Source organism: Poecile atricapillus, chromosome 1 (assembly GCF_030490865.1).
Source record: "Poecile atricapillus isolate bPoeAtr1 chromosome 1, bPoeAtr1.hap1, whole genome shotgun sequence".
Classification (NCBI taxonomy): Eukaryota; Metazoa; Chordata; class Aves; order Passeriformes; family Paridae; genus Poecile; species Poecile atricapillus.
The window spans coordinates 164948223-164961254 of record NC_081249.1 but is presented as its reverse complement, the minus strand read 5'-3'; the positions used below and the strand labels follow the sequence as shown (position 1 = coordinate 164961254).

At 36.0% G+C, this 13032-nt stretch overlaps 2 protein-coding genes across 2 annotated transcripts in view; one reads left to right on the top strand and one right to left on the bottom strand.

The window, feature by feature from the left end:
* DGLUCY (D-glutamate cyclase) overlaps positions 1-13032 on the bottom strand; it is a 220452-nt gene that overhangs the window by 103770 nt on the left and 103650 nt on the right. The gene's annotated exons all lie outside the window — the stretch shown is intronic.
* The window catches only part of RPS6KA5 (ribosomal protein S6 kinase A5), a 74174-nt gene that overhangs the window by 54873 nt on the left and 6269 nt on the right, over positions 1-13032 (top strand). Inside the window, exons 10-16 of the mRNA XM_058829756.1 lie at positions 995-1120; positions 1867-2000; positions 5047-5140; positions 7323-7493; positions 10861-11052; positions 11650-11809; positions 12806-12969. Coding sequence (XP_058685739.1) covers positions 995-1120; positions 1867-2000; positions 5047-5140; positions 7323-7493; positions 10861-11052; positions 11650-11809; positions 12806-12969 — 1041 coding nt within the window. The remainder of the gene's footprint in view (positions 1-994; positions 1121-1866; positions 2001-5046; positions 5141-7322; positions 7494-10860; positions 11053-11649; positions 11810-12805; positions 12970-13032) is intronic.

Below are 13032 nucleotides of genomic sequence, written 5' to 3'. Positions count from 1 at the left end.
GACTGAAGTCAGTCTGTTCTTTATTGATTCTTTGTACCTTATGAGTCTTGTCATCTTGGCTCCATCAGCCTGGTCTGCCAGCTTCAACAAGAGCAATGTGGTTTACCCATTTCCACATTATGTGCTAGTTGAAGTAATCCTCTGGAAAGTAGGAACTACCTGCAGAGCTGAAAGGAGGTCCTCCACATTTTGTAGGGGTGCTCTAGTTACTCGACTGATGTAGCCAGATGGGTAACAAAGCTTTCCTTACTGTTCTCTCTGTGCTATTAAAGAGCAGACTTAGACTACACAGTCTAGATGTCAAATGGGCAGGAACAGCTCATGTGCAGCCAAGTTGGTACCAAAGCTGCAGAGGTGAACAGCAGTTTGGATTGTGTTCTCTTCTCCCCTCCTTGTGCTTTGCTGTTTTTTATTGTCTGCTTTTGAGTAGCTTAATCCTTAGGGTACAGGAATATAGTGTCATATTTTGGAACTTGTTAGATTTGCAGTGACTGTAGCAAGCAGGTTATGTGTGTCTTAATAACATCTGATTCACCCTGCAGTGGTAGTCACAGCTGTTGTTATTATACTCAAACCGGGCACGTTGTTGCCCACACGCATTGATATAAAGTTTATCCATTTAAAATTGTTGGATGCTTCCATCACAACATACAAACTATTTCATGCCTTAACTTTAAGCTGTCCTGGGAAGCTGGCTGGTTTGAAGTACAAGCCTGTATCACTATTTTAAAGCAATTGTAGCTGAGCCAGATTAGCATTAATTAGAATTCTTGTAGTATTATTGTTTTGTCTTTAACTGTGGAGGATCATGTAACTAATTCCAGGAAGATACCTATTCATGTTGAACAGAGTAAGTTACAATTTCTCTATTATAGTACAAAAATTCTGATTTCTTGAAAAATTCTTTTGAAACTTCTGATGTTTAATATGGATTATAGTAGTTTATGTGCAACAATATCAAGCTATACCCTTTTCTGATGTTTCAATTTCATAGGGATATTCTTTCGTTGCACCTTCTATTTTGTTTAAACGCAATGCAGCTACAGTAGATCCTTTTCAGTTTTATGTGGGGGATGAGCGACCTGGAACTACAACTATTGCCAGAAGTGCTATGATGAAGGTAATAATAATATCTAGACTTAATCTGGTTAAATTAAAACTTTTTATAACTTTCCAAGTAGCAATCATAAGTTAGGCTATGGATTACGAAACAGCCATCATTCATTTATCAATTCTCTGTAATGGCTCCTCAAATGATTCAAGCATCTGATGATCCATCACATCTTGCATGTGATACTATTAAGAAGTAGTGAAGTTTAATCTGAAAAATGAGATGATTGTCTAGTTTTCCAGAAGACTGACGTACAGGAGAAACAATAGTAATAATCATATGATTCCTGATAGTTCTTATTCAGCCAACCACTGTAGATATTTCTGAAGCTACTTTAATTATATATTAATTCTGTCTATGTTATATTTACCCAAAAGAGTGTATAGTTGTGTGAAGCCTTATAAGAACACATGCTATTGTGATGTCCTCAAATGAGCACATAGTTTTGTGAATAAATGTTATGTATGACCATCTTCGATCCTGTTTGTCTGAATATTTTGTATCTTCAGCTGTTGTAGTAGTAATGATTTATTTAGTGATTGTTTGTTTAATGTAATGTAAGCTTTATTCTTTGATTGTTAGAATAATGTTTATGCATTTTATTCAATAAAATTTAAGGTTATATTTTAATAACAAGAGAGCTCTTTTACAGTTTTAAATGTAGATGAAAAATTCTCATGAAATTTTACTCTTTGTCTTTGACTGTGTATACTAAAAGTATTCTGCAAAACTAAATACAGACAGTTTCCTAACAGGACTCTCCATTTTATCATCATTATGAACTGGATCTGAAAGAGAAACCATTGGGAGAAGGAAGTTTTTCCATTTGTCGAAAGTGCTTACACAAGAAAACTAGCCAAGAGTATGCAGTAAAAATAATTAGCAAAAGGTATAAATATTCTATAAGACAATAAAAATATTTTCTTTGCTTACTGTCACCCATGGAGTAGAATATTGTTCACTACATTTTTAGAAATAGAAAAATAACTTTAAAATTATTTCCTGCTCTATGAATCTACAGAAACTTATTGTAACCTTATGACTGTTAAAAGATTCTGAGACTCTTTTGAAAAAAAATGTTGTTCTAGTTGGGACACAAGAAGAAACCTAGAGAGAACTTTTCTGGTTCCTAGTTGTATTTTACCATTATTTCCCCTAATTTTGTCCTAACAAAGTAAGGTATAAGGTTCTTCCATCTTGATACTTAAGTGAACTGAACGTAGGCTTATGCTAGCTCCCTCTCCTAAGCAGCCCAATTGATTGCCTAGGATACTGCTTTTAAGAATGGTCTGCAGTGTAGGTTGCATCACATCTAAGTGTGTGTGTGTTAAAATGGAATTAGACTATGGAATTGTAAGTTGCATCTTGTTTCCTGGGTGTTCTGAAGAGAACAACAAAATGGAAGCAGCTGACTTGCTTTGTGCACGGGTACCATCTGGTTCTCTTCCAGAACGGATATCTCTGGGAGTTTCTACCCAGAGAAAAATAAAGATAAGGGATTATTTGAGTAGCAGATGGATTTTTGCCTTCATTTTGCAGAGTTCATTAGTAAGAACATCCCTAGTGCATTGTAGAATGCTGGCAGGAGAGTAAAAATGTTCTGCAATCAGAATGATAATTCACAGTGATCTCTTGCCCAAGACATTTGGCTGTACCTCTGTTTTCCCAGACTCTAGAAGAAGTTGTCCACCAGACCTAAGTGTCTGTCATTTCATCATATGCTTTTTGAGTAGGACAAGTTCAAGAACAAGAAGCTAAGTGTAGGTGTCTGAGTTAGTTTTCTGAGGTCTGCTAAATGGAAGCCTACCTAAAACTGTCTTGCACTGGAAGTGGGATTCAGTAACTTAAACATAGACATCTACGTAGTGCCATTTTAGCATCTTGTTGGTGTCTTCTCTGTCCTCCGGTTCCCATCAGTCTTGTGACTACTACCTTTTTGTAGATGTCTTCATGGCTGATGTCATCTTCCAGGCTCTTCCTTCCTATGCTTAGGCCACTGAATCCTACTCTTTAGGTATGTATGTTACAATGAACTAGTTCACCCTGTAAGATGGATTCACAGGAATTTCAGTCATTATAAAGAGACCTTAAGTGGTGTGTGGTACACACCTATGTTGGATATTTTAATGTGAAGATCTCTGCCATGTGTCTACACTCACAAGTTTTTTCTGTGGTACTAGCAGAGCTGTAGGTTAGTGCTCCCATCTCATCTTAACATAATGTGTGTTTTGTTTCTGGATAAGTGAGCAGACTAGTATTGACTTTTCCCCTGGAACTTAACTTTTAGAAATTATGTCCCTGAATTATATTACTCATGGGTTCTTTTGCTCTTTCTCCTTCATCTTGGTGGCTCAGGCTAACCAAAGGTAAGAAGTGATCTATATACAGAGATTTTAAAATTTTTTTTAGAATTGCAGGGTGTGAGCAGACTCAGCATGTTTGTACAGTATTTAGTTAGCAGTAAACCCACACTTCGAACAGTTGGCCGAAATCCAACTTGAATTAGAATCTGTAAGTAATATTGCTCTGAGGATCACACCACTAAAATCTTGCTAAAAGTATGATAAGTTTCTAGCAACTTTTTTGCCTCAAAGTCAGTTTTTCACTCCTACCAGGCAAACGTGCCCCAAAAGGGAATCTTACACCTAGGGAAACCTTTTCATGATACTTGAGGTGAAAGCTCAGGTAAACAGTTCCTCTGTGGTGTTGCTTTTTTAATAGTGTGGACCTGCTCCCAGCCAACAATTTTAGGTTTATCTGTATGTCTTATGACCACTGAAACAATATAAGCCTACTTGAGTTACTGTTTTAGAACATCCCATTTATTTCTCACAAGGTTGTTTAAAATCTGAGATAACTATTTATGGAGGGGAAGTATTCAGAAAAGCCCATGAACAAATTTCAAAGGTTTGTGCCCATGATACTGAACCTTTTTCATCCGTTTCCAAAATCTGCTTCCTTCTGATAGTAGTTTAGGGGGAAAGACTCTGGTTTTAATTCCTTAAGGTCCAGAAGTCACTTTCAGTTAAAAAACTTGAGCAGCAGAGATGCAGGTGGAAAAGCTTCGTTTACTTGTTGATTATATGAAGCCTGCAGAAAGATAGAATTCTCATTGTGGTTCTCATCCTAATTAGGAAAAAAAAGCAACCAAAAATTAAGAATAAGTGTGGTAAGAGATTCTATCTCTGTTACCTATAAAGCCATTCTCTAAATCAGTACAGGATTAGCCTTTCTGGGAGGGAGTTTTGGCAGAAATATTTAGGCATTATTTGCCAAAAATAAATCAATATATCTAACTAGTGGAAAAAAATGTTCTGCTCTGTCACCATTCATGTAGTTTTTATAACGATTGCCATTTTCACTTTTTATGGCTAGAGATTTCAGTACTTGAAAGAGAACTTATGCAATGATTTCTCTGGAGATAGTCTCTTATCTCTTCCATTTCAGATTTTTACAATGGTCTGTTTAGGAGTTCATTTGTATAACACATTTCATATATAGATGATGTTACTTTTTTTCTAGTAGAACTTGTTTCCATATAATTTTGGAAGTGCTTGTCCCCATTAAGAATAGAAAAGAATTGGGCCAAGAAAAAGGTGAACTAACAAATATTGGTAGTAACAGAGGTGAAGTCAAATTGCTCTGGACTAAGGGCATGGTTTGTTTTAGATTGAAACTATTCTATATCACATCAGCTTTTGCTGTAGGAAGTTGCAGTTGTGTTAAAAACATTGTTTGAATTGGGTGTGGGTTTTTTAATGGACTAAATTGCAGGTTTATGGGGAGAGTTTTTCTCCACTTTTAATATGCATTTAATTGTGTTCAAGTGGTTGTAATAGTAAAAAAAAATGGACTGCAAGCAGTTAAAAAATAACACTTGGAATGTACAATTTACTCTGTAAAATTGGTACAAAATGACTGCTCAATTTTTCCAGAATGGAAGCCAACACCCAGAGAGAAATAACAGCTCTGAGACTCTGTGAAGGACACCCGAATGTAGTGAAGTTACATGAAGTTTTTCATGACCAGGTATTTTTAAGAAACTGTAATCAGCACCTACCAAACATATTGCCATGTGTCTTCCGAAGAACTTTTTGGACTTGAGCATACTGTAACTGTGGAGGCAACGTTTTTCTTATGGCTTTTGTCTAGTCAGTACAGAAAATGAAGCAGAAATTCTGCATTCAAGCAATCTTGTAGTTACTCTAGCAAATCAAAACAATATGTGAAAAAATTAGAGGCTTAGATTCTGTTCATTGTTCTGTTTTGTCTTTGTTTACCATCATACAATGTGTTCATGGCCCAATTTCTGAAATGTGTTATCTTTCCCCCAGGGTCATTATAAACCTTAAAACAGTATTTGTGAGTTAATTAAGAAATGTTGCATATGAAGATTATATATCTAGTGTCTTTTCCTACACATTAGTAACTTAGTGGAGATAAGCAAATAGCTTGCCAAATTACCAAATATGAAAGTAGAGCACCTATTTGAAAATCTGTTAAGATTGGTTTATTTAGATACCTTAATTGTCTTTTTTCCTTTAATGTAATACAAACTCCACAGTATGTAATAAAAAATAATTTGATCTGAATTGGAAGTTGGCCCTCTTTTGAGCTAGGGTTTGGACAGCTCCCTTCCAACCTAGACTACTCTGTGGCTTTGGTCTATGATTTTGTAATGGGGGAAGGGCTCTCTTGCCTCTCTGCATATCTCAGCCTGTCCCCCTCGTGCTGTTTGTACTGGGACCTGAGAGCTCGTGTAGAGCACTTTAAAAGCAGCTGAGAGGATACACTGTCTGTAGCGTAATTTTTAATGACAAGAAAACCCTTTTTTTACATATATGGACAATATGAGTACACATGTAGAACAGGACATTTCTTTCAGTTTCCTTTAAATAAAATGAATATAGTAAATCTAAAAAAAAGGTTCTCCAGACTGCTCTGCCACTGAATAGGCTGCTCTCAACCAATGAACCCAATGTATTTTTAGCTACTTATGGTAGTTCCTTTTCAGATTACTTGTGCACAATATTCTGAAGGTCAAAACGGATGAAAATCTTCTAATTTTTACCTTTCTGCAGTTTGTCTTAATAAAAAGAAGCTCCGGTTTTTAACTTGCTCTCATAACAGTCTGTTCAAATTCCGCATTAGTGTTCCAACCATGTAATAGTTGGAATGCAGTCTCTTGGTGAACCAGAAGTTTTCTAGTGAAGAAGTCTCTTTATCCTTTCTAACTTCCCTGTCAGATTTTTCCAAGGCATAAAGAAAATTTTTAGGAGAGAATATCATTCAAGCACTACTAGACACCTTGGTTGTTCTAAGAAGTATTACTGTTTTCTGTCCACATAGCTCTGGCTCTGTTCTTTGGTATCTGAAGTGTGCACTTTCTGACTGTTGCTTTGAATTCCATTTTTTGGCTGCTTCCCAGAACTTTTTTGCTCAGCTAGCAAATACTACTTTTGTTACTGTCATTCAGGGGAGGGAAGGAGTGGAAGCCATGGCATGCCTACATTCATTGCCTTTTGAGAATGCTGACTTCACTTCCTTGTTCTGCTGTGTGTTTAATGGCAAGACATTTGAATTGCAGTTGAGTGTGCCAATGTTGCCTTATAATCAAGGAAGCTCCTGCTTACTGATTGCCTTGAAAAGAGCAAACTTCTAAAAACCCATTGCTTTTCTAATTCTTAAAAATGCTCTTCAATTTTTGGAAAGATGTCTGTTGCAATTCTAATGATGGAGTAGTTTTGGCTCCTACTCTGTAGGGGGTAAAATCACAAGTTCTAGATAATCTTTGATTTCAGAGGTAAAGTTTTGGGGTGCTTTTAAAGGATTTCATAACATTTAAGTGGTTAATTCCTTATGCATATCAATAGATACATATCCTGATACCAGAAAAGGCTTAAACAGCCAAAGTTTAGCTAAGTAAAGCCTTTTCATCTCCCTGCAAATTGATCCATTTAGCTGATGGCATTGTGTTTTTGTTAATAAATATGTGTGCACATGGGGAAAACGTTATTCTTCAGTCTCAAACAAGACTAGTGGGAAATGAATGCCATCTGAGATATGGTGCTTTTTTTGGCCTTCCAAATTACTACAAGCAGCGGTGCTGTTTCTTCAAACGCTGAGAACCTGTCAGAATAGTATCTAACTCCTGAGTGAATGTTGGTTTGTAATGTTAAATTTCTAACATGCTGTATTTTTATTGTTTCAGCTTCACACCTTCCTAGTAATGGAATTACTGAAAGGAGGAGAATTGCTTGAACGTATTCAGAAAAAGAAACATTTCAGTGAGACTGAAGCCAGTCACATTATGCGCAGACTTGTTTCAGCAGTGAGCCATATGCACGATGTAGGAGTAGTCCATAGAGATCTGAAACCTGAGGTATAGTGACTTGTAGATATATGTTTAGACAATAGGTTATTAAGTGTCTGGAATGTGATGTATCTCCGTTTCTCCAGCCTTTGTTACAGAGTTTTCTACTTCTGTATTTTTAATTAGATGTTACCACTTCTACTTAGCAAATTCTGTAGATATTTTTCTGTTCATAGGTAAAAGTAACTGTTAGGTCGCATTTTTAGTTCTGTAAGCAATCTCTACTCTTAACTTGTTTAAAAACATTCTTTGCCTATTTGGGGACATTTTTCACTAGCGTGTATTTATTGTGTGAACAGTTCATAAGCAGAGCAAGGTTGCGTGTTTGTCTTGTACATTTCCACGTTTTATTTAATCTTAATTTCCTCAGTGGGGCTTCTTTTCCAGTTAAGTACAAAATGAGCACTGACAGAGATGTGTGATTTGCGTTCCCAAAAGAAACTGTTTATTAATATCTATTTTTCAGTTACTGCTTTTTTGATATTTTTGTTGTGCAGCAACATTATGTCTTCTAGACCATTTAATTTACTATTATAGGATTGACCACTGGCTTTGTTCTGCTTCCTGGAGCCTGTTTTTTCTTGGGGTGATTTTGCCAGCAATGGGTTGGGATGTGTGTTTTCTCAAACCTGAAAATAGTGTAGATTAATGTTGATTCATCCAGTAATGATCTTATATTTTAGGGTGATTACAGCATCGTACCCCAGGAAATAGCTGTTCCTTTTGTAGCTGGAGTTAAAAAATAATCCACCATTTGTACTGATATTTTATCTTTTTGTAGCATACTTTCTGTGATGTGAAAGACTTGGTATTTTATAGTAATTCCAATTTGACTAGTAAAGAAGTCTTCTAGGTGTTCCTAGTTGATTTTGAAAACCAATCAAAAATACATGAGTTTAAAAGAATCTCTGTCCTGGACTCCTGATGTAAGTAAACAGTTAAAGAGGGACTATTTTGAAATTCTAATGTGGGAGTTGAAAAAGTCATCAGAGAAACCTTTTCCAAGAGTCACATCATCAGGGTAAGAAAACAGCTTTTGAAACAAGTTAATTATCAAAAGAATGAAACCAGCCCCTCTTTCTCTTTTCTATTCTTATCATCTTAGTCTTACTGCCACTTTGGATATAAAGGCACAGTAAAGCAGAGTTCAGCTGCATGGTAAATTAGGCAGTCTTCAGTTCTACATTATGTTCAAGAACAGAAGTCTGGGAAGTCCAAGTAATGAAGGGTTAGCAAACAGCTTTCAGAATCCATTGCCTCCACAAAGTTGGACTTAACCTGCTTGTCTCCTTCCTGCTTGTTATGAAAGCTACTATTTTAGGTTCTGACATGAACTTAGTATGGGATATGCAGCTTTCCCAATATAGATATGGTTAGTGCTCTTCTCTGTAAAAAGATAATATAGAAAATTCTGTTGCTTTTCTAAGAATTCCAGTCAGTTTTTTTGATGTTGAACATCTAATGTGCTAGTGATAATTCTTTTTTTAAAAGTCTGGCTGGTTAAATGTTAACTAAGAATGAGACTTTTGAATTTCATGGACTGGAAGACTTCTGTTTAGCAGTAGGAATTAGACCACATATGTTGGTCTACAAAACAGAGGAAACATACTGGATATAAAACAGAGAATTCATAGGGAAGAAGAGATCGTGTAGCATATGTGACCAGATTTGGAACCTTCCAGTAGAGAATTTGAGGACTGTTTCTGTGAAGTGATCATTAATCTGTAAACTGGATTTTAAAAATATTACAACAAAACATAACAAGGGAGAGAGAATGTTGTTTATATAGCCTAAAATATATGTGGAATGTAGCTGTAAATATTTTGGGGATGGGAGGGTTCTGAATCATGCTTTATTTGCTTAATTAACAGGAATACCTGAACCCGGTGTAGGATACTTGGACTGCACCTTTCTTTCCATGCATATTCAATTTAATTTTTATCATAAGAAAGGTCTTTTTAAACCAATGTTAGTCATTCTTTATTTACTTGTAGACTATGTAACATCATCCTAGAAAAAAGACTATTATATTAATCACTCCTCCTTGTTGTATGAATATTTTTGCTGAAATTAGGCTTCCTTTAGATCCATTTACACAACAGTTAAAAACTGACCTCTCTGAATGTGCATTAAAGCTATATCAGCAGTACAGAAAGCAAAAATACTAAAATACTGTTTTGTTGCAGCTGTTTTCTTTTATCCATAATGAATGCTCTCTGGTTCTTCTTATTGATCTGCTGGCAGTCTAGCATTCATTTTTTACCCTTGTTAATGAGCTTGAAATTAATTACTTTGTGTGAGTCATTCACCTTTTGTATTACAAAGTTAGATAGGACTATAGGATTTCTAATATTGAGACTTTTCCCAGCGTTCATAGATTGAACGGTAAAGGCAATAGCAAAATGATGCTCTTCTTTCAGAAGTTGAAGGGAAGAGTAGAATTAGCTTATAATTCATTTTGGCCTCAGACTGTTTTTCTGTGACTTAGCTTCCCTCTTGTATCTTTCTTGGCAAATACAAACACTCAGGTGAGAAGGAATAAGCAGATGGCCTTAGATTTTCCAAACTGACAACAACTTGTCTGTCTTGAAGTCCACAGTGCCACATTCCGATATGTAAAGCTGGAATTCTCAGGGACTACTGCACCAATGTCTCTACCTTGGTGTAAGGAGTGGGTTTGTGGCTGGACTGTTATGTGACCTTCAGTGCTTGAATGCTGTTGGTCCCAAGCCTTTTCCAGAACACTTATCCATACTGGCTTTGCCACCCATGCCAGACAGCTCTCAGTGAAACCTCTGAGCTATTGGTGCACTTCCTAACACCACTTCATAGCAAGGTGCACCTTTTTACCACCATCCTTCTCTTTCAAATGCCTCTTGTGCATTATTGTCCTCATGGCAATACTGCGTTACCACTTGAGTACCAAAGAGTGTTCAGTCACACGACAGGGCGAGCAGTGGGAATCCCCCCTCACGTGAAAGCTGTTGTTCACAACTTGCCAAAAGGAAGTGGAAGTTGAGAAAATTTGCTTTTGTTTGAGGAAGAAGGCAATTTCCCATCTCCAGACATGTTGATGTATTTGGGTTTTTTTCTTGTCTGTGTTCCCAGAATTCTTTTCTCCACTGTTCTCTTCTACATACCCATTTTCATTAGTAATGTCAGAATTGTCCTGACTTGCGGGTATGCAGGGGCAGGTAAGCAGGTCACATTTCTTACAACCCAGAGTATTGTTATTTCTGCTTTTCTCTTTCCCCAGTGTCTTGCAGTTCACCTTTCCTCTAATAATGGAAAAATTTCTGTAGTAATAGATGTAGCAAAATAACGATAACCAATTTTCTATCCAGTGCTAATATTCATTTTTGTCTTTGCTTTTCAGAATTTACTATTTACAGATGAAACTGATAATTCAGAAATAAAAATAATCGATTTTGGCTTTGCTCGTTTAAAACCACCTGACAATCAGCCTCTTAAGACTCCATGTTTTACTCTTCATTATGCTGCCCCAGAGCTCTTGAATCACAATGGTTATGATGAGTCCTGTGATCTGTGGAGTTTGGGGGTCATTTTGGTGAGTGACTGAGGTTTTAAGCTAATTTTATTGCATGTATTTGCTTTTTGTTAAAATGGAAGGGACTTTAGATGATTTCAGACATAAATTGTGTGCATGCTGAATTCAAGGGAGGTGAAAATAGTGCTGCACAAATAATATGTTCCAAAGACAGATCTTTTCCAGAAGCAGATTTTTTTTTACCAAGTAGGAAATAAAATTTAATGGTTTTGGGAATGGAAAAATTACTTGATACACTCAGCTTCTCAAAAAAATATATGCTTGTTAGGGGATTTTGCAGGAATCCATATAATCTTTCTACAGTTTCAGTTCAGAGGAGGAATCAACCTGTATTTTGATCTACAGAAAATTAGTTTTATTATAGATAAATGGGGTAGAAATATATTTTGTTCATAGCTTCCTGGAATAGATGAATGTTTTTTCTAACAAGGACTCAAGAGAAAGTTTTCTATATTTTAAATTTTCTATAGCCTTAAAGTTATGCTAGGCCAAGATTTATTGCATAGCATTGGTGATGCAAACAGCCCTTCATATTTAATGACAATGTTGTCTATAAATATTCTGTCTTTCCTAATGCTGCTTTTATTCTTGTGACAGTACACGATGCTATCAGGACAGGTGCCATTTCAGTCTCAAGACAGAAGTTTAACATGTACCAGTGCATTGGAAATTATGAAGAAAATAAAAAAAGGAGAATTTTCCTTTGAAGGAGAGGCTTGGAAGAATGTTTCTGAAGAGGCTAAAGAGCTAATTCGAGGTATGTATTTACGAGTATTTCATGTACATTATGTTTTTAAATAAAAAGATAAAATTTGGAGAACCATACAATATCTGGATGCTGTAATCAGCTCCGAAGTGTCTTAACCTAACAGAGCAATATGTACAGCTTGAGCTATGTACTGACCTCCAATACAAGCAATGAGTAGCAATAGACGCATCAGACACAATCAGAAATTGCTTGTACACCTAGCAGAGTTTTCTAATGTGGTAAGATGCTAATAAAATTAGTGGGGTTAGAAGGAACTGAAGAAGATCAGAAAAAGTGAACTCTTATAAAACATTTAAAAGCAGAGTTTTTCTATTATGTTAGTTTTATTTTCCTAAACCACCAAAACAGGTTATGAGATAAATGTCTTAGAAACTGAGCTTTTGCAGAAAATGAATTTATTACTATTTCTTTCCACTGGCTATTTTTTAATTCCTCTACCAAGGCTACTTACTGTATTTCTGAGCTACTTCAGTGACATTTGCTGTGCTTTGGTTCCTCTAAGCTTTTGAGCATCTAATTATGTTTTCATCATGAGCTAGACACCTACCTTAATGCTACTTAGATGGAGTTCTGAATTTCTGTAGAAGCAGGCATGTAAGGAATTTTTCTGCCAAAAAGGTAGGGATTTCCAGATTCAGACTTGAATGAATTGTGCAGGGGATCTGAGGCTTGCTCTTTTGAAATTCATCCTACACAGGTTTTAAGTGAAGAAGTAATTTGGTAGTTCTGGGTTTGTGTAAAGAGAGATGTGAGTTATCAAACAGTTAAATATCCATTTTTTGCTTTTAAGATCCTTCTGAAGAGGATGATAGTATAACATTGTGTGAGCCTTATCTAGGATAAATATTGGCATACCTGGGATAAATATTGACATTAGTTACTTATCAAAGCAATGCATGAGATTTTATTAAGAAATATTTGCATTTTCTATTGACCAAAGATAAATAGCTGTCAGTTTTAAAGAATGTAATGTGCTTCTATTAGGACTTCTAACAGTGGATCCAAACAAAAGAATTAAAATGTCCAGCCTGAGATACAACGAGTGGCTTCAGGATGGCAGCCAGCTCTCATCTAATCCTCTAATGACACCTGATAACTTAGGCTCTTCAGGAGCTGCAGTGCACACATATGTCAAAGCCACTTTCCATGTAAGTTTATGAGAAATTTAATGTCATGTGCTATGTTTTGTAATGTGTCATCTAGATTTGTAT